The sequence below is a fragment of the Durotheca rogersii genome (genome assembly GCF_024521655.1).
Source record: "Durotheca rogersii strain YMJ 92031201 chromosome Unknown GGS23scaffold_4, whole genome shotgun sequence".
NCBI classification, from domain to species: Eukaryota; Fungi; Ascomycota; class Sordariomycetes; order Xylariales; family Xylariaceae; genus Durotheca; species Durotheca rogersii.
This window is the reverse complement of record NW_026251235.1, coordinates 2,051,694-2,068,806: the sequence shown is the minus strand read 5'-3', so window position 1 is coordinate 2,068,806 and position 17,113 is coordinate 2,051,694. Positions and strand designations below refer to the sequence as shown.

Below are 17,113 nucleotides of genomic sequence, written 5' to 3'. Positions count from 1 at the left end.
CTAGGCATGGCATGCTTACTACATATAGATAAGTACCTCCTATACATATAATAAGTAAGGTACTTCGTATTCGGTTACCGACTTGGTAAGGACCTCCGTTGATACGGCGTCATTCCTTGATGTGATGCACCTTATCGAGCACGGTTCTCCAGGGCGGACGCTGGGACTCGGCGCGTAGCCCACATGCGTCTGGTTCTCGCATAGCTAAGAACGCCTACGAATAGGTAACAAGTGGCGGATAGCGGGAGGCACGCGTCCCCCTACGACAGCACCTGTCTACGAAGACGTAGAATCAAGACGATGATGCATAACATTTACCTATATACACACCTACATAAACGCCAACACATAAATACCAATCACGATTATCCCTCGCAAACACATACCTACATATCCCGCAAAGAGCGAGTGGGAACGAGCGAAGCAGGGTCTTCCCAGCCGAGACGCCGATTCCTCTACCGCTTCTTCTTCTTCCTCTTGCCCCTGAACGGCTTGACCACTACCATAGGCAATGTGATCAACGCCAAAAAAAGCGCCACCCTGCCTCCCCCCTAAGTAGACCGACAGTATGTACGTAAGCAGAGATCAGCCAAAGGAGGCTAGACTCGTGCGAACGCGACCCGTAGCTACTATCCAAGCCGGTCGGCAGATCAGTACGCGAAGCTCTCGCACGCGACGTCCTCGCCCGCCGTCCACTGCAACAGGACCTCCGTTAGCTCCCGGCCCGCGCAGCAGTAGAACTTCCGCCGGCCCTTGGCCCCCGCCGCCAGTACGTCGGCTACCGCCATCCGCCGCGCCAGCACCTCCGCGCCCAGCCCCCGCACCGCCGCCTCCAGGTCCCTCCGCGCGTCCGCCTCCCCCCCTCCTGTGACGAAGAGCCGCGTCACCGCCGCGAGCCCCGCCGTCGCGCCCACCACCGCCACCGCGAGCGCCAGATCCTCCGCCCTCAGGCTCCATAGGACGCGTAGCCTCTCGCCGCCGCCCCGCAGCGCGCCCGCGGCCTGGGCCATGAGCGGCGTGATCCCGACTCCCCCCGCCACGAACACGCTCGTGCGGTCCGCTTCCCCAGCGTCCCCGCCGGCGGGCAGCCGGAAGCCCTCCGCGCCGCCGAACCCGAGCACGGGGATCTCCAGCGGCACCCGCAGGTTCCACCGCTCGAGCAGCCGCGTGGCGGCGCCGTGCCTCCGCGCCGTGATCTCCAGCACGCGGGGGGCCGACCCCTCGGCGTCTCCGTCGCGGTCGGCCGGCGGGGGGCAGCTAATCGTGAACGTCCGCACGAAGTCGTCGTTAAGGCTCTGCGGGTCCTCGTCCCGCATGTGTATCCACCCGCAGTCGAGCTCTCCGGAAAAATCCAGCGTGACGTGCTGCCCGGGGAGCCACGTCGGCGACGCCCCCCGCCCTCCTCCTTCTCCTCTATCCGCGCCCGGCTCGAGCCTAAGCGCGTACCGCGAGATGCTCGGGGTTAGCGTCTCTCGGGAGACGAGCGCCGCCGTCGCGACTGCGCGGTCGCGGTCGGCCGGCGCCGGCCCTGCCTCCCCGGCGAGTTGCCACACCGCCGGGTTGTACGGCGAGTCGTCGAGCGCGGCGCCGCGGAACGGCAGGCCGTCGCGCACGAAGCGCGCCTCGGCGACGTCGATCCGCACCGCCAGCGCCGCTCGCGGCATGCACGCCGCCGCCTCGGCCCCCGCCAGCACCGTCGCTCGCCCCGTCAGGTACAGCACGTCGCCCGTCGCCAGGTCCGGCACCGCGAGCCCCGCCCGCGGGTCCAGGTGCAGGTTCCCGAGCGTCTGGTACAGCCGGTTGCCCGAGTACTCCGGGTACACCAGCGCCGTCCCGCCCTCTTCATTCCGCAGCACCCGCACGAACCCCGGCGTCCCGCCTCGATGATTCGTGTCCATGCTCCCGCTCCCGCCCTCGCCAGCCCCCGGTGCGGCGCTCGCGATGAAGAACATGTCCGCCCGCGCGAGCAGGTCGACGGCCGCCACCGGCAGCGGCACGCCGCGCCCCTCGCTCGCGAGTTCCGGGGCGGGGGTGCGCGGCGTGATTCGCTTCCGGTTGAGGTACTTGGGGCAGTTGCCGAGCGCCTCCTCGATCTTGACGGCGAGCTGCATGTCTCCGACGCCGTCGCCGCCACGGTCGCGCCCCGGCCCCGCTCGCGCCACGGTGCCGACGAGCATGCGTCCGGCGATCTTGACGCGGTCGCGCGTGTCGAGGTCTATCGCGAGGCCGGCGAGGAGCTTGCCGCCCCCTTCGGGCCGGACGACCGCGTCGTCGCCGTCGCCGATGACGATTTCATCCTCGTTCTTGGCCCCCGGCGTCGCGAACAACGCCCGTAGCACGGGATCGTGCCGCGCGTCAGCCGTCGCGCGCACGCCCAGCACGTTCCGTGCGATCGGCCGGCAGAACCCGGCCTCGCCCCCCCAGATGGTTGCCCAGGGCCGCCCCTGCTGGTCTAGAGTCCCGAAGGCGACGAGAGGCGACTGCGAGATGCGATACCCGTGTCCCGCCGGCAGGCCGAAGTTAGTGGGATTATCTTGTGGGGGCACGTGGAGCAGACGGTGCATAGCCTGCTCCCCGGCGTGAAATTGAAATGGCTTGACGGTCGTGAGCTGTGCCATTTGGAACCATCCCCGTGGCTACGCGCTAGGTAGGTTAGGTACGGTTGTGAGATGAAGATGAAGAAATCGATGGAGGAGGACCCGGTTCGCATTGGATCATGATGAACTGACTTACCCCAAGGTTTCTGGGCGCCTTTATAACATGCCAGTCGCGATCAGCTCCGCGGAGGATGTACGCTAGAAGCTTCACGCCAGTCCTCTAACCCTCCCGGCCTCACAACAGGTTAGCTAATCGCCATACTCAATGACGATTTACGGTCCATGTCATGTAAGCCGGTCATGACAAATCAGGAAGGGCGCGCTGCCGCAGGCCTTCAAATCCCGGACGGATTCCAAAGACCTGCTCCGGCGCAGAGAGCATAGCCCCGTTATAAATCGACCGAGTTAGCAGCCGAAGTGACCGAGGAATACCCGCGATCAGAGGCCCACAATAGGGAACAGTCAGCCCCGTATAGTTGCTACAATCTTCGAGATGAACCGTGCAGTACAACGAGACTTCATTAAATTCATCGCAACCCCTGATGTATTTACAATACGAGCGCCTTCTCGTTGGCGTCCTCTTAAACGAAATAGGACGACTTTCTAAGACATGTCCTCCCAAACGTCTCGTGCCGGCTCAGCTATAACGAGAGACATTGTGGGTTTGTCCGCATACGCGTGACAATATTAGGGTATCCGCACATCCCACCTTCATGTGGTCAATCCTTCACCTTGTATAAATACTAGTATCTTTGAAAGTCGCGTTGCGCTTCTAAGTCACCGTCGTAGTCGTATCTTGGCCCCGTGTTCCTCTGGCCCGTAGTAGTCCCGGGCCGCTGCGGGTAGTATCCATCCGGCTGCCGGGGCGGCATTGGAGCTGTCATATTCCGCTGCGGCGGCAGTCTCTGGGCTGGGGACATAGGATTCGTGGCGCTACGCTGAGGCGGATAAGGGTGAACGTTATAGACGGGACCGCGGTTCGGGAACATGGACGGTCCCGGACCAGAGCGTCCACTCGCCGGAGGTCCCCGGTTTGAGTACATAGAGGGTGCCGGGCTAGAGCGTCCGTTCGTGGGAGGCCCCCGGTTGGAGTACATGGAAGGTGCTGGACTGGAACGTCCGTCGATTGGCCCACCATTACTAGGCCGTCCACCAAGTTGATTGACGGAACGAGGCATGGGTCGACCATAGCCATCCATCGAGGGCGGGGAGCGGGCGGGTTGCGGCATGGGTGGCAGGGCGTCCGGCGAATAGGTAGATGGGCTTGCCGTATATCCGCCGTCGAATCCATTTCCGCTCGTTTGCAAACGACCAAGCTCACCAACTGAGCTCAGGCTTCCCTTTGAGCTTCGCGTTCCTGGCCGAGTTGGCGGCTGCAAATCAGCAAGGTCAAATGAGGGTAGAGTCGGCGCAGGAGACGCGATTCCCCCGAAGCCCATCGGGGCGGCCTCATCTACCAGGGGGGCACGAGATGAGACGTTGGCGGGCCGTGTCGGCAGTTTCGGGTCCCAGGAATCGAGTTCGATGCTGCGCGTAGACCCGGGTCGCGAGCTGTATGGCGGCAAGGTAGCCATTGTGTCGTTCCGGCTAAGCGTGGGCATTCCCGGGAGTTTATCATCCTGGCTGCTGTCATCCATCAGAGTTGGTATAGTTGCTTGTCGTCCCACCGGCGCCTTTTCGCCAGCTTTCTTCGCGGCCCTATACTCCGCCTTGAATCGATCTCGTTCCTCCTTTTCCAGTGCCTTGTTCACCTTGACCGTCACAATTTCCGTCAGTCTCTTGTTGACCTTGCGCTCGCAGTAGCCGTGGAGGCCCCCATCTTGCCGAGGAATATAATGCCAGAGGAAGAAAACGTAGAAGAAGGCCGCGGTGAGCAAGAACAAGAAGGACACGACCCAGACGACCAGGGTGAACAACATGCCAGACAAAATCACCACCTGCTGAGTGTTCTCAGTAGCGAGCTGCTGCAGCTTGCTGTAGAGGGTTCCGAGAGTACTTTCTACTGAGGAGACATCCGTGGGGATTAGATCCGAAGTGTAGACGGCGTATATGGTTAGGGCGTTGATGGCCTGGCGTGGGCCAGAACAGAAGATAACACGGATCCATGCTTAAGAGCAAGTCAGCGATCGTCACGGGGGGTTGTTGCTTTGCTTTTCGCTTCTCCGGGATCATTACTCACATTGAAAGCTGAAGTACGTAAAAAGAGCCACATACTCGGCCCCCTTCTTAGATTTCGTCAACTCGGCGAAAACGAGGAAGCGCCTCCACCCCTGCCCAGACCCCATACGAACACTTTCCAGACGCACTGCCAAAGGGTCAAGGTAGCATTCGGCGACGCTTCCTCGCTTCATAACCCTCATAGCACGGAGATGTTCGAACGCAAGGTTAACGAACGTGGCGATGATGCATGCGGAGAAGATCCATTTCGAAACGTCGAACGGGATAAGCTGGGTGGGATCGATGGCGGACGACCAAGTGTTGAAGGCGAGCAGATTAATAGCCGTGAAGGTATCGACGCCGTAAACGGCCAGAGATATGATAAGGGAGAAGTACAGATAGGCGAAGGCGAATGGGGTGAAGCATGACGTTGACTTGAAATCTCTGAGGCTCTAGGAAGCAGGGTCAGCATGGCGAATTGGGTTCGGCCCGGATGCGTATCCTGCGCGGAGAGAACATACAATGGCATCCCACTTTTGCTCAGGTCGAATTTCGACCTGCTTCCGACTACCGCGGCAACCCATCTTCGTTGGATGGGAATCGCTATCGTCGCGAGAGTCGTCTACGTGAGAAGGAAGCCAGAACCAAGGGGCATAACCAACAAGGGGTATCAAATATCGCCAATCGAGGGTTATAGTTAGAAGGGAAGGATTGAAAACCAGAAGGAAAGAAGCGTGATCAAGGATGGAAAAGAATGTAGCTGAAGTCCTATTTCTTGTCGTCACTTGTTAGACCGGTCCTGCCGTCTTGCGCAGCCGTCGCCCCTCGCCAGCGAAGTTGTCGACCGCGCTCTCAAATCGAAGAGCAGATGGGCGCAAAGGCGCGAAAGAAGGGGGGGAAGGAAAAGGAAGAGGAAGAGGAAGAAGAAGTGAAAATAAGACCTAGAGAAAAGAAGGGTTCCCTAGAGGACAAGGCTCGCAGAGGAGAGACGGACGTCGACCTCAACCAGGAGATACTAGACAGTGATACCCGTCACTAATGACAGGGTCTCGGCCTGGTATCCGGAAGACATGCCAGCCAAGCTGGTGAATGAAGGAAGAGAAGGCAAAGAGGCGGCGGCGATTGCGGGCTCGTAGAAGCCACGCTGGTAAAGACTGGCTTGCTTTGGTGACCGTCGAGATTCCGATCAGGGCAACAAGCTTTTCCCGCACGGTTGCTCAAAGGGTAAGGCTCGAGCAGTTGGACACTGGAACTCGAAAAGCCTACGAGACGGACCCGGGCGGCGTCTCAAGATGCGTGGGACGGAGACATACGGGACTAATGTGGGTTGATGTGGTTCGGCTCTGTTTGATCTGCCCTTAGGGTAGGGGGCAGCAGGAGGAGGGTGCGCTGACTGGGTTGTCAAAAGGTGGAATTCGCAAGGGAACAGACGAGAACGAGTGCAGACTGTGTGGGTATCGTGATGAAGCGAATGACTAGAGGCGGTCCCGTGTTTGTCGGAGGTGGTTAAAGGAAACTGCTACGAGTTCAACACAGCAACGTAGACAACTGAAGATAAGGCGACACAGTCGGTCATATGGCAACGAAACGAGCAAGCGGAAATGATGAAGAAGCCATCGATCTACCCCTGCGACCGACCAGCTACATCGGGATTGCACAGGAAGGGGGGGCGAGAGAGGGAGACACGGAAAAACGAGTGGAAGCGAGGGGATGAGAGAGAGGGAGAGAGGCCTTCGACTTGGGGGGCGGAGGGGGGTTCTCCGTAGAGGAGGATGGAGGGGTTTGAGATTACAGCACGCGGCGCGTAACATTAGATACAACATGGCATGCGGGCGTGGTTGGGCATTGGCCGATCAATCCGCCCTCTACCCCGGCCCTGCAAGGTACCGCCCACGGTAATTCGCTGTATCCAGCTAGCGCCGAGCCCCCTGGCGATGCCTTAGCGGTTTGAGAGTTGGGTCCGCGGGGGGGGGGGGGTCGACTGCGACATGTACATACGCTGCCATCTGCGTGCATCTGTACCTGGCTGGCACGTACTCACGCACGCCAGAATCCACCTGCAGCCGCGCGGATTTCGGCTAGAAGCCACTTGGTCAGGTACCTCACGCCAAAGTACCCTCCCTACCTCTGCTACATGGCGGCCAGAGCGTGCACGGCGATAACGAGGTGGTGACATTACCGAAGACAGCAAGCAGTTGTTCGTAAAGTGATGGCCTCGCGCTTCCAACCATCCTTCCCGCTTCCTGTAGGAGCTACGTAGTTCGAGCTAACTAACGTACCTACTATAGAGCTTGCGGAGCATCCAGACGAGCTTGGGCGTCCGGAATTGAGCTATTCTACGGTAGAGGTTGTAGCCGTCACGGATGGCGGACAGGCACGTAGGTGCGGTAGATACGCACATATCCATACTAGAAGTAGGTACGCAGGTACATAGGCATGCGTGTGTGTACTGAGTATGAGGTGAGGTTAGGTAGTTTGCGCCGACATACCCGCCTTGCGCCCGGACGGTTCCTGCATCGTGGATCAATATACCCGCCCAGCAGCAGAGAGCCAGGAACCCAGAAGGCTGGAGCGGACGTGGAAACATTGAAACGTCGAGTTCTCAATCGTCGGACGCCAAACAACGCGCGTTGTCGAGCGTTTGGTCGAATCCGACCCCCTTCTGCGAGCCAGGATCGACTTCCGATTCTTCCTCATCAGAGAGAGCGCTTCCGGGTCGCAGCTTGGCTCTCGCTAAGAATCCCTACCAAGCACCTCACCTGCGATTGCGACAGCTCCGTACCCCTGAGGGAACCGAGGCCAATGCCACCCGTTCGGTCGATGGATTTGATTGAGGAAAGGTGGCGCCCGCTATGTAGGTATATGCCTCACTCATATGTCTACCTCTACATCCCGGCCTTTATTACTGTGCGTCCCGACTGTAGTAATCAGATAACTATGTAGGTACCTAAGGTAGATCCTCCCTCGAGCCCCGAAGCCCACAGACTAACCCAAGACCGAGAGAGGGCGTAACACACCGGCGCCCTCGTCTTAAACTTGGTAACTACACACATCCGCCAGGCACAGGCCAGTAAGCGCCACTACCAACGACTCATAGACAAAACAGTGTACCTACCTACATAGCTATCAGTTTCTATCACATGAGGGGATCAATGCTATTATGAAGAGAAAGTTCTTCATACCAGCATAGGGCTTAACCATACTCGAAACGTCTAAGAAGTCATTGTCGGAAAAGGAGAGTACCTGCCTAGGTATGTGGACCGAATACTCAGCAACTCGACGAAGATTCCCGCCCCCTTCTCCCGTAGGCAGACAAGTCCAGGGCGGCCGGCATCGATTTCAAACAGAGACAATAGACGCGCGCGGAACTTCGCCGTCGCGAAAGGAATCCGTCTTTGGAATGCTACCCGCCTTCTTTGTAGCTATGGCGACAAAGGCGTTAGAGGGCGCCAGCATTCCAACGGGACCTGCCCCGAGAATATCATTAGGGTCCCTGATATCGTAGAGATGCCTTGATGGTCCAACCGACGACGCCTTCTCCTTGCATCGTCCCTCTCCCTCCCTTCAACCACTTACGAATCAGAGGCGGCGCCATGGATAACGTAGCAGGGAACTACCGGGAAGCCGAGACGTATGAGTTCCTCACAGAGCTCAAGCCCGGCGTCTGGAAAATCTGTTCCAGGAGGGACAGAACAGAATACCTTGCCCATGACGTTACCGACATGCTCTATACCCAGGGAGCCGAGACGGCCCTGCAGCAGCTATTGAATAAGGAACCGAACGCCGCGCTGACGCTCCAGCTCGGCGACATCCTCAACCACGAGAACCTAGTCTCGTTGATAGACTGGCTACGGATCGATAAGACTCCTTTCGGGGGCCGGTTCAGGGAACGCCAGTACACCGTCTGGGACTATTGCGACGCCGGAAACCTGGGCAACCTCTTCGTGCTCCAAAGCCCGTCCCGCGGACCTCGCAGATTTTACCCGGAAGACGAAGACGCCAAAAAGGAACCCGATCTGGGAGGCGACGGGATCGACTGGCGAGACGACCCGGACGACCCGGACGACGACGACGCCCTGGAGGTCGCGCCCGTGGACAAGGTCGTATTCTTGCCCGAGTCCTTGTGCTGGCACGTGTTGATATCGATCCTCAAGGCGCTGGCGTGGCTGCACGACGGCAGCCGAAGCTTCAGGCGCACCGAAGATGGCAAGGGATGGGATATGCACCCGAAGGACCCGGACTGGCTGACCATGCTGCACCGCGACATCCACCCCAACAACATCTTCTTCAGCCATCCGAAGCGCAACGAGTGGTACGGAACCTGCAGGCTGGGCAACTACGGCAGCCTGTCCATCTCCAACCACAACCACGGGAAAAAGGGGGAGGTCCGCCCAGAAATCATCCTTAGCAAACCCCTGGCTCCCGCCCGGGGGAAGAATTTCCAGACTATCGAGGACCTCATCCGGTCGGACTACAAATACAGCTACACGTACCCGCAGCAGGTGAAGTTCCCGACGAGCCCCCACCCCCTCGACCTTTGATTCTGTGTGTAGCGCGCGCGCTGACCCCGTCCCCAGGCGGACCAACCGTACACGGTCGTCAGCGAGTGGCGGGCGTTCGGGGAGATCATGCAGGCGATGATGATACGGCCGGCGACGAACCGGCACCTGGAGTCGATCCCGACGCGGACGGTGCGGGAGAACCTCGAGCGCGCCGACTACTCGGACCTGCTGAAGAACCTGGTGGTGAAGCTGATGACGCTGAACCCGGACGAGCGGCTGCCGGACGGCGACTTCCGCACGCCGGACCGCGAGTACATGACGTCGCGGCTGTGCGCCGAGGCCTGGGCCGGCTTCCTCGAGTGGCGGCGGTCGGACCGCCCCGAGGCCCGCGGCATGGTCTTCGTCTGGGACGCGGTCGCCGACCAGGCCCGCGAGGACGTCCTCCGGCTCCAGTGGGGCGAGGTCGCCACCGAGGCCGCCCGCCGCATCCCGAGGCGCCAGGACAAGCTGTTCGGGGACAACTACGTAGACGCGTTCGGGCCGTTCGGAGAGCAGTCGCCGGCCCCCGCGTCCTAGCGCTAGGTACGCGACGCGTAGGGTAGACGGAATCGAGGGGCAACGAGCTGAGCGGACGACTGTAGCGCCCGCTCGCCATCGTGTGTCACGCTGTAATCTAGTGCGGACTCTGCATTTGCTGCGAAGTCCGAGACGCCATTTTGTACTAGTTGGGGTCTCACCTCGAGGTCTCTGCGTTCCTACCTAACTAAATACATGCATGCTATACCTACCTACCTACTTAGACCACATAGCACTCTCTGAAGTTTCCGCAGAGGTCGAATCAGTGTGATGCCTATCGTCCTTCTTCAACTGGTTATAAGTTTCGGGCGGGACCCCCCATCGGTGGCAAAAGGCAATGTCTCCCCACAACACAAGCCATCGGGTATGCATACATGATGATAATGGGCACCCGTATCCCACCTAGGCTGGCCACGCAGCTCGGTGACGTCGCTCGACACGTTCGACGCCCGCGCGCCGATGAAACCCGACCGCTTTTGCATTCCACCCAGCATTCGTTATGGGCATGTTTACGTTGTTGGGTAACTCTGGTTCCCGTTTCAACGCTCGAGTTGGCGTGATTGTAGCCAGGGCCGCGATAGCAGGAAGGCAGGCAATTATGCCTGCTGTTTGCACGAAACCGGACGCGCCGATGAGAGGAGAAGACCGTGGTTGTTACATGTGAAGCTGCCTCACCTCTTGTCATGAAACCTCTCTAGAACAAGTTTCGGCGTCGTATGCCCCCAAGCCTGCACGTGCTTTTGCAGGTCGTCGTGGAAGGGGGGGGGTTACGTGGCCAGGTTACGGACTCGTTTCGATAGGTAGAGGTAGGTATAGTAAATACCTTACGTATAGTATGTGTAGGTACACCTAGGTACATATCTACCTAGATACCTGTACTTCGGCCCACGAGTCTTGAAAAGAGGTAAATACATGGAGTTAGGTGGGTTGGCAGGTACCTATAAGTATATGGATTATAGGAGGCATCTACCTATATTTCTATCGGCTACCTAACTAAGGCACCTAGATGAGCAAACCCCCAGGTTCACTTGCGTGCCTAGGCACCTCATATACCTACCTAATATCTTGGGTTAGGCACCTAAACTTCCCTCCTCCCATGTGGAGGCGCCATGGGTTTGGGGCCGGCTGGGTCCATCTTACTGAGGTTGGGCACCACCTGCGATATGCAGCTATCGGGGACGCATGCGTGCAATCGCCCCGCATACCTGCGTATCTACGCGCGGGCAGATAACGTAATCCGCCCGGTAGCTGAATAAAGAGTACGCGCTTGCGCTGCGACCAATGCATGTCATCGCGCGCGCTTCCGTGCCTACCTACCTACCTACCTAGCCACCCCCCTTTTGACATTTGCGTAGGTCGAGACCAACCTTCAGAGACGTCACATCGGCAGCTTTCTCCGACTTGCTCGACACCTCCACAGCCCGGCGCCGCCTCCGCCATGGTGAAGTGACAGCCTCCCTTTGTCTGTCTCTCTGTCTATCCACCTATTTACCGCACCAACTTTATTTTTGGGTTTTACCGACTGCAGACTTACTTTATAGTTGGTTCCCAACCCGCCTGGACGAGCCCGTCCTGCCACGGCAAATACGATCTACCTACCTACCATCCTTCGAACCGACATCGTCTCGGGGGACGGCCGTCGCGTCCCCGAAACCCCTCCCCCCCCCCCCTTTTTCCCCCGACCCCCTTCCCCCGACCCCCTGACCCGCGTCGAACCCGACCATGCCGACCACCTCCGTGCCCACGCCCTCGCTGCTCCTGACCAAGCGCCTGACCGCCTTCCTGCGCTCGAACCTCGGCGCCCACATCCACACCGCGGCGCTCACCACGCCGTCGGGCAAGCTCCTCGCCCACGCGTCGCCGCACCCGGTCGCCGCCCTGCGCACCCAGTGCACCGTCGCCGCCTCTATATGGGCGCTGTACGCGACGGCCGAGGCCAGCACCGCCGTGGCCGAGGCGCTGCCGCCGCCGCCCGCGGAGCCCTCGTCGCCGCCCGCGCCCTCCGCCGTCGTCGTGCAGCTGGCCGGCGGCGTCGTCGTCGTCCGGCGCCTGCGGTGCCGGCTGCTGTTCGTCTGCGTCGGCCCGTCCGCTGCCGCCGACCTGGGCGCCAGCACTGCCACCCTGCCTCCGCAGCCCCAGCCCCAGCACCAGCTAGCCCGGCCCGTGCCCCAGCCGCCCGCGAGCGACCCCCACCACCACCACCACCACCACCACCACCCGATTAGCCCGCCGCTGGGCTCCCCCTCCGAGGTGGAGAGCGTGGCCAGCGCCGGCGCCGCGACCACGGCCAGCGTCGCGACCTCGGCGAGCGTCGCCGCCTCCGCCGCCGTCGCCACGCGCCGCCAGGCCGAGGAGCTCGCGCGCTGGCTCGACGACAGGCTCGGCTCGCTGGGCGCGCTCGAGGACGGCCTCGGGATCGAGCCGCGGTAGCGACGCGGGATGCGCGCCGCCGCTGCGGGCGAGCTCGGCCGCGGCCGTCTTCTCTTGCTTCCTTGCGTCGTCTGACCGTGCCGGCTGGGATGACGCGCAGGCTCCGACCTATCTACCGCCTCGGTTTTTTTTTAAACCGCTAGCTCGGGGCATGGAGCGCCTACGAGTTTCTCGTCCAAGTGTCGTTTCTCTAGGCCGGGCGTTTTTCCGGCAGCACTTGCCGGCAGGGTTTTGCGTGCTCCGGGGCCCGGCATGAGAGAGGAAGGGGAAGGGCGGGGCCAGGATGGTCCCGGACACAGCGAAACCTTCTAATTTGCCGAACCGTCACACCACATATACATATAGCGCGAACCGAACCCCGAGGGCGGGTCTCGGGCTGCTCTGCGTTGCTTACAGAAATAACGACGAGAGGTCGTCTGCGGGTGGGGAGGACACGCCGGCGGTCCCGCGCAATGGTCGATCGGCAAAAGCGTCGATAAGTGGTATCATTAGCCAGACAGGGCGGCGTAGATGGACACGCTCGGAACGTCGGTGTCAGAGGAGCGAGCACGACTCTCAGCCTAGGGGAGAAAGGCCCCGAGGGAACGGGGATATACTATTATACCGTAATAATAACAACCCACAATGTTCACGACTTCACGACAGACGGCAGGGAAACCTGCTCTCCTCTTTTCTTCTTCTTCTTCTCTCTCTCCGTCTCTCCTCGTTTTATCCTGCATGGAGGGACGATGGTTCGTACAAAAAAAAATTACACCACAGGCGTTCTTCGGGCACACGTACATGTTTTTTCTCTTTATGGATTCCAGGGTAGAGTAGAGAGGTGTAGTCAGGCCATTCCCACACCCCCATATTAACCGGCTCCTCGCCGTTGACGGGCCCGATCTATTTGCTACCGAGTACTCGTGCTGGCTACCTTTTCTTCCCTCTCAGCCTATGAAACAAGTTCTCCTGTGTGGCATGAAGCCTTTGCCTAGGTATATTCCGATGGACATAGTATATGTGTACGTAACGAGGAAACGGGGTATCGGTCAGCTACTACGACGAAGAAAACATACATAAAAACCCCGATGACGAATAGAAACCGAGTATAAGGCGCCTAATAGCGTAGTAGGCTGGCATAGGGGTATCACGGAGAGAGGGATAACCCGGCGCATTTCGTCTCCCACATCCTGACGCCGTCCACCCCCAATCACAGTTGGAAAAAGCCTGATAGGGCAGACGCAGCACGTGTGCTCTACCAGGTCTTCTCAGCCTGGAAGCCGACAGAGTACCTCGGCACCGAGCTATTCCAGCAGACGGGAATCATCGTCAAGATGTTGACGAACCTGTCACCATTCTTCTTAAAGTTGGTGACTTGAACGGCCAGCTCGGTATTGGAGGCCACTGCCCGGCTCATCCTCTTGAGTACGTCCTTGTCGACGTGCTTGCGGGCGGAGGATTTGCGGACCTTGCCGCCCGGAGCCTGTAGGAATCGACAGTTTCGTCCGATGACCTCGGACGGGGAGAAACCGGTCAACACGACGAAGGCATCCGACACGTATACTATGGGGTAGTCTGGCTGCTGTAGATCGCACAAGATGAGGGCGCACGATGCGTCGATAGGACCAAGCTCGACGGTCGGGCACGGCCTCATCATCACGCGGGCCTTTCGGTCACGTTAGGATGTACACACGAGTTTAGCATGTGTATGTACCTACAAGGATGCCTAGAATATCGACGCCGCTTGGGGCGTACAGCCCCGGGTAGATAATGCTATCGTGTACCGTATCGTTGACGTGTATGGCGACGTTGGTGGTAACCGCGCCGGTGTCATCTTCGTAGCGATACTTCATAACGGGGGCTCGTTAGCACTCCGCCTCTCGATCCACGATGGTATATAAAAGGGGTGTTCGGATCCTCTCGGTCTAGGCGGGCTTACTTGTAGCGAACTTTCTTCCCACGGATTCATGGTAGCCATTGTTCGAGAGCGCTGGCGAGAGTTTTGCGAGCCACCTGGCATCGAGCGTGGAACAGGAAAGGGGGAAAGGCCTGGGATGCAGAGGTTGGGCGGGCGGGCGAGCTTGTACCTGAGATTTCCGCACACATACTTGGAAGTCCAGGGGCCGCCTCGACTATGTATATTACACCTTCCCCGGTTACTACGATGCTTGGTAGGTCTGCTTTGGATTTCCAACGAGGCCGAATTGCACTAGTTGATGGTGAAAGAGGAGCGGAGACTCGTAGGGATTCGCGCCGAATCGCATGCCGAGGCCGTACGCTGTCCGACTTGTGCCTCCCCGGCTGGCTATCGAGATCAAAGCAAGGAAGTCCTGGAGCATCGCGATCTGCCGGCACCAAAGAGCGGCCTACCGAATTGGCGATGCATGCCGCCTCGTATATTGGACCCGATGTGGGTGTCAGGCTGCACGGGGGGAAGAAAAAAACCAGCTAGCATGTTTTGGTCCAATAGTGTAGAGAGCGCCGAGAAGCGAGAGGCCAAGACGGGATTCTGTTGGATGATCGCCGCGGTTCGATGCCATCGCCGTGATCGAACACCGCCCCTTAGTATCAGTCTCGGCAGCCGGTTTGAGCTACACCAGCCCTATCGACCTGTTTCCCGGAACAGGCTTAACGACTGGCCGAGAACAAACAAATAGGAATAATCGGCGACTTACACGTACCTATGGGGCAGGCCAGCCTGTTGACCCAGTCCGTCTGACTTTTATCAAATTAGATCCTTCACAATTGTCCGGTGTCCAGGGTCGCGCGGCTGGCCAGTCTCGGGGTCTCGTACATCGACGCCTTAGACAGTCGTCCGCCACCGCGCCAGCGGGTGCAGACTCGAGGGTATAGACGGCGGGGCATCCAACACGGCCGGTAACACGACGAACAATGGGGGGGGGTGGGGGGTGGACGTCCATCGGAGACTACCATAGGGGAATCATCCGAATAGGAATTTCCCAGATATCGAGAGGCTGACGCCTTTTCCCCCGTCGAACTGCCTTTTTTTTTTTTTTAGCATTAGGACAGGGATAGGCGTGAGACTAGCTTGGCTAGACACCACGATGGGTTGGTTGCTGGACAGACAGACGGGCTTCGGAATAGACGATTGCGGCGAGACACTTGGTGAGGTACTGGGTGAGGCCGGTAACGAGGCACCCAGGGTTAGGTGATGATACTGACTAGGAGGTACGTAGGAGGCGGCTGAGGGTTGAGACCTACACGTAGATACCTATGTACTTGATTGATGCCCAGGGGGCGGGTCCTCGTGCCCCGATCGGTGCGAGATCTGGGGGCGAATCTCTCCCCGTCCGCCACCATCGGCTCGGCATTTTTAGGAGTGGACCCATAAATCTACGAGGTACCTCTTACCTGCCTATCTGCCTAGGTACATACTATACTCACAGGTAGGTGCTACGCGTACCTACCTAGGTAGTATAGGTATGGCTTCCCTCCTATACAGATGCTACCTCAACCTCAACCTCAACCTCAAAGAAGGTACCTAAGTACATAAGCAAATGGTACCTGTCCGTGGGAATTCCATGCTATAAAGGAGGCAGGCAATGCCGAACTCTTTCTACGTATATCCGTCATGTGTGACCTTCCTCGGACCAATTCGTTCAGTAACGTCAGCGGCAGCTTACCGAAGGTCAACGGTCCTTCTCTCGATCGCAAGCATCCCTGGCCAACCCATCCCTGGCGCCTCCCATCCGTTAGCTACATATACCCACTACGTGTACCTACTTACCGACCTACGTTATGATAGATATATGCACCTATGGGGGACTACCCATTGCCGTTTTCCCGTCCGCCACCCCTGGCCTTCTCCCTGCCTCCCTACCTACGATGCAGCAGATTTAACCCGAAACCGGGACGACGAGGGCCAAGGTTTGAAGAACGAGGATGGAATGAAAAGAAAAGAAAAGAAAAGAAAAGAAAAAAGGCTGAGAAACAAGCCAATTCGGCATTATCCCTCACGCGCCCGGCAACGTTCATATATATGGGTTGCGAGACATCTACCCGCATGTCTCACTGCGTATTCACCGCCATCCTGTAAATGCCCATCAGGGGGACGGATCGGAAATCTCTGAAAGCATCGCCGATCCCGTCGCATTCCTGAGTCCGCCGAGCAGAGTTTCCGGAACAGTGGCTTTTCTTCTCCCCACCTACGTAACTGACTGACTCAAAAACAGCCCAGGGGCAGGCAGGACCTTATCTCCGGTCCCGGGACATTGGGCCGTCCAGCTAGAGAAAAACCATCGAGTATTAGTGTGGAGGGCGTCGCGTCTGCCGTCTCTTACCGGTGCTGGCAAGCCTCCATCCGCTACGCCAGTGAAGCGTATATAACGAGCACACACACACACACACACACATAAAAATAGTCTCCGTAGCGAGACCAGACGTCTTTCTGGTAAAGGGAGTCGATGTAAAACTACACGCTCAGGCCATAGCCCGCGTAAGCTAACCCGTTCCTGCGATCTAACTCAACTGAGTGATCAATGCGAACTTGTTTGCGCCTGAATTTGCCCTGGCGCGATCGCGAATGCCTATGACGCCGAGCCATCCGCCGACGCCTGTCCCCAGCCGATGACGCTTAGGGCCCAATATTGAGATGCTAGCCTGGGTATACGCACAATAATTCGTACAGTATCAAGACACGAAGTTGGCCGACACGCCAACGCCAACTTCCCCTACTTGCCATCCGCTCCTCCCGGCACGGGGGCGCATACCCCCCCGTCCCCATCCATAGCTTCCGAATCGGCCCTAGCTGGCTTCAATCGGGAATGCGTATGCTAATGCACGCGAAAACCGCTCTCCGTAACGCGTCGAGGACGGATTTGGAAATGCCGAGAAAAACTGCTGATACAATGC

The 17,113-nt window shown here is 58.8% G+C and overlaps 5 protein-coding genes across 5 annotated transcripts; 2 read left to right on the top strand and 3 right to left on the bottom strand.

Moving 5' to 3' along the window:
* Window positions 1-602: 602 nt before the first annotated feature.
* GGS23DRAFT_617302 (uncharacterized protein) lies at window positions 603-2,979 on the bottom strand. The gene has a single exon (XM_051520854.1). The coding sequence runs from the start codon at window positions 2,616-2,618 to the stop codon at window positions 651-653; it is 1,968 nt and encodes a 655-aa protein (XP_051374918.1). The 5' UTR covers window positions 2,619-2,979; the 3' UTR covers window positions 603-650.
* A 45-nt stretch (window positions 2,980-3,024) lies between these two features.
* Window positions 3,025-5,590, bottom strand: GGS23DRAFT_374433 (uncharacterized protein). The gene is made up of 3 exons (XM_051513377.1): window positions 5,276-5,590; window positions 4,777-5,206; window positions 3,025-4,704 (listed from the first exon to the last, which is right to left on the bottom strand). The coding sequence occupies exons 1-3, from the start codon at window positions 5,336-5,338 to the stop codon at window positions 3,341-3,343; spliced, it is 1,857 nt and encodes a 618-aa protein (XP_051374917.1). The 5' UTR covers window positions 5,339-5,590; the 3' UTR covers window positions 3,025-3,340.
* Window positions 5,591-8,347: 2,757 nt separating this feature from the next.
* GGS23DRAFT_594347 (uncharacterized protein) lies at window positions 8,348-9,832 on the top strand (the record flags this gene model as incomplete). The annotated part of the gene is made up of 2 exons (XM_051518150.1): window positions 8,348-9,256; window positions 9,332-9,832. 2 exons carry the CDS (start codon window positions 8,348-8,350, stop codon window positions 9,830-9,832), a joined length of 1,410 nt encoding a protein of 469 aa, XP_051374916.1.
* Window positions 9,833-11,554: 1,722 nt separating this feature from the next.
* GGS23DRAFT_617288 (uncharacterized protein) lies at window positions 11,555-12,542 on the top strand (the record flags this gene model as incomplete). The annotated part of the gene is made up of 1 exon (XM_051520853.1): window positions 11,555-12,542. One exon carries the CDS (start codon window positions 11,555-11,557, stop codon window positions 12,260-12,262), a length of 708 nt encoding a protein of 235 aa, XP_051374915.1. The 3' UTR covers window positions 12,263-12,542.
* A 954-nt stretch (window positions 12,543-13,496) lies between these two features.
* On the bottom strand, window positions 13,497-14,219 carry GGS23DRAFT_603560 (putative vivid protein; the record flags this gene model as incomplete). The annotated part of the gene is made up of 3 exons (XM_051519488.1): window positions 13,497-13,907; window positions 13,960-14,088; window positions 14,181-14,219. The coding sequence occupies 3 exons, from the start codon at window positions 14,217-14,219 to the stop codon at window positions 13,497-13,499; spliced, it is 579 nt and encodes a 192-aa protein (XP_051374914.1).
* Window positions 14,220-17,113: the final 2,894 nt, after the last annotated feature.

Bases quoted from the DNA above. Each gene is read 5' to 3' on its own strand.
- GGS23DRAFT_617302 (XM_051520854.1), bottom strand. From the start codon at position 2,618: ATGGCACAGCTCACGACCGTCAAGCCATTTCAATTTCACGCCGGGGAG.
- GGS23DRAFT_374433 (XM_051513377.1), bottom strand. From the start codon at position 5,338: ATGGGTTGCCGCGGTAGTCGGAAGCAGGTCGAAATTCGACCTGAGCAA. The intron at 5,207-5,275 runs GTATGTTCTCTC...CCTGCTTCCTAG, and splicing joins AGCAAAAGTGGGATGCCATT to AGCCTCAGAGATTTCAAGTC. The intron at 4,705-4,776 runs GTGAGTAATGAT...CTTGCTCTTAAG, and splicing joins TACGTACTTCAGCTTTCAAT to CATGGATCCGTGTTATCTTC.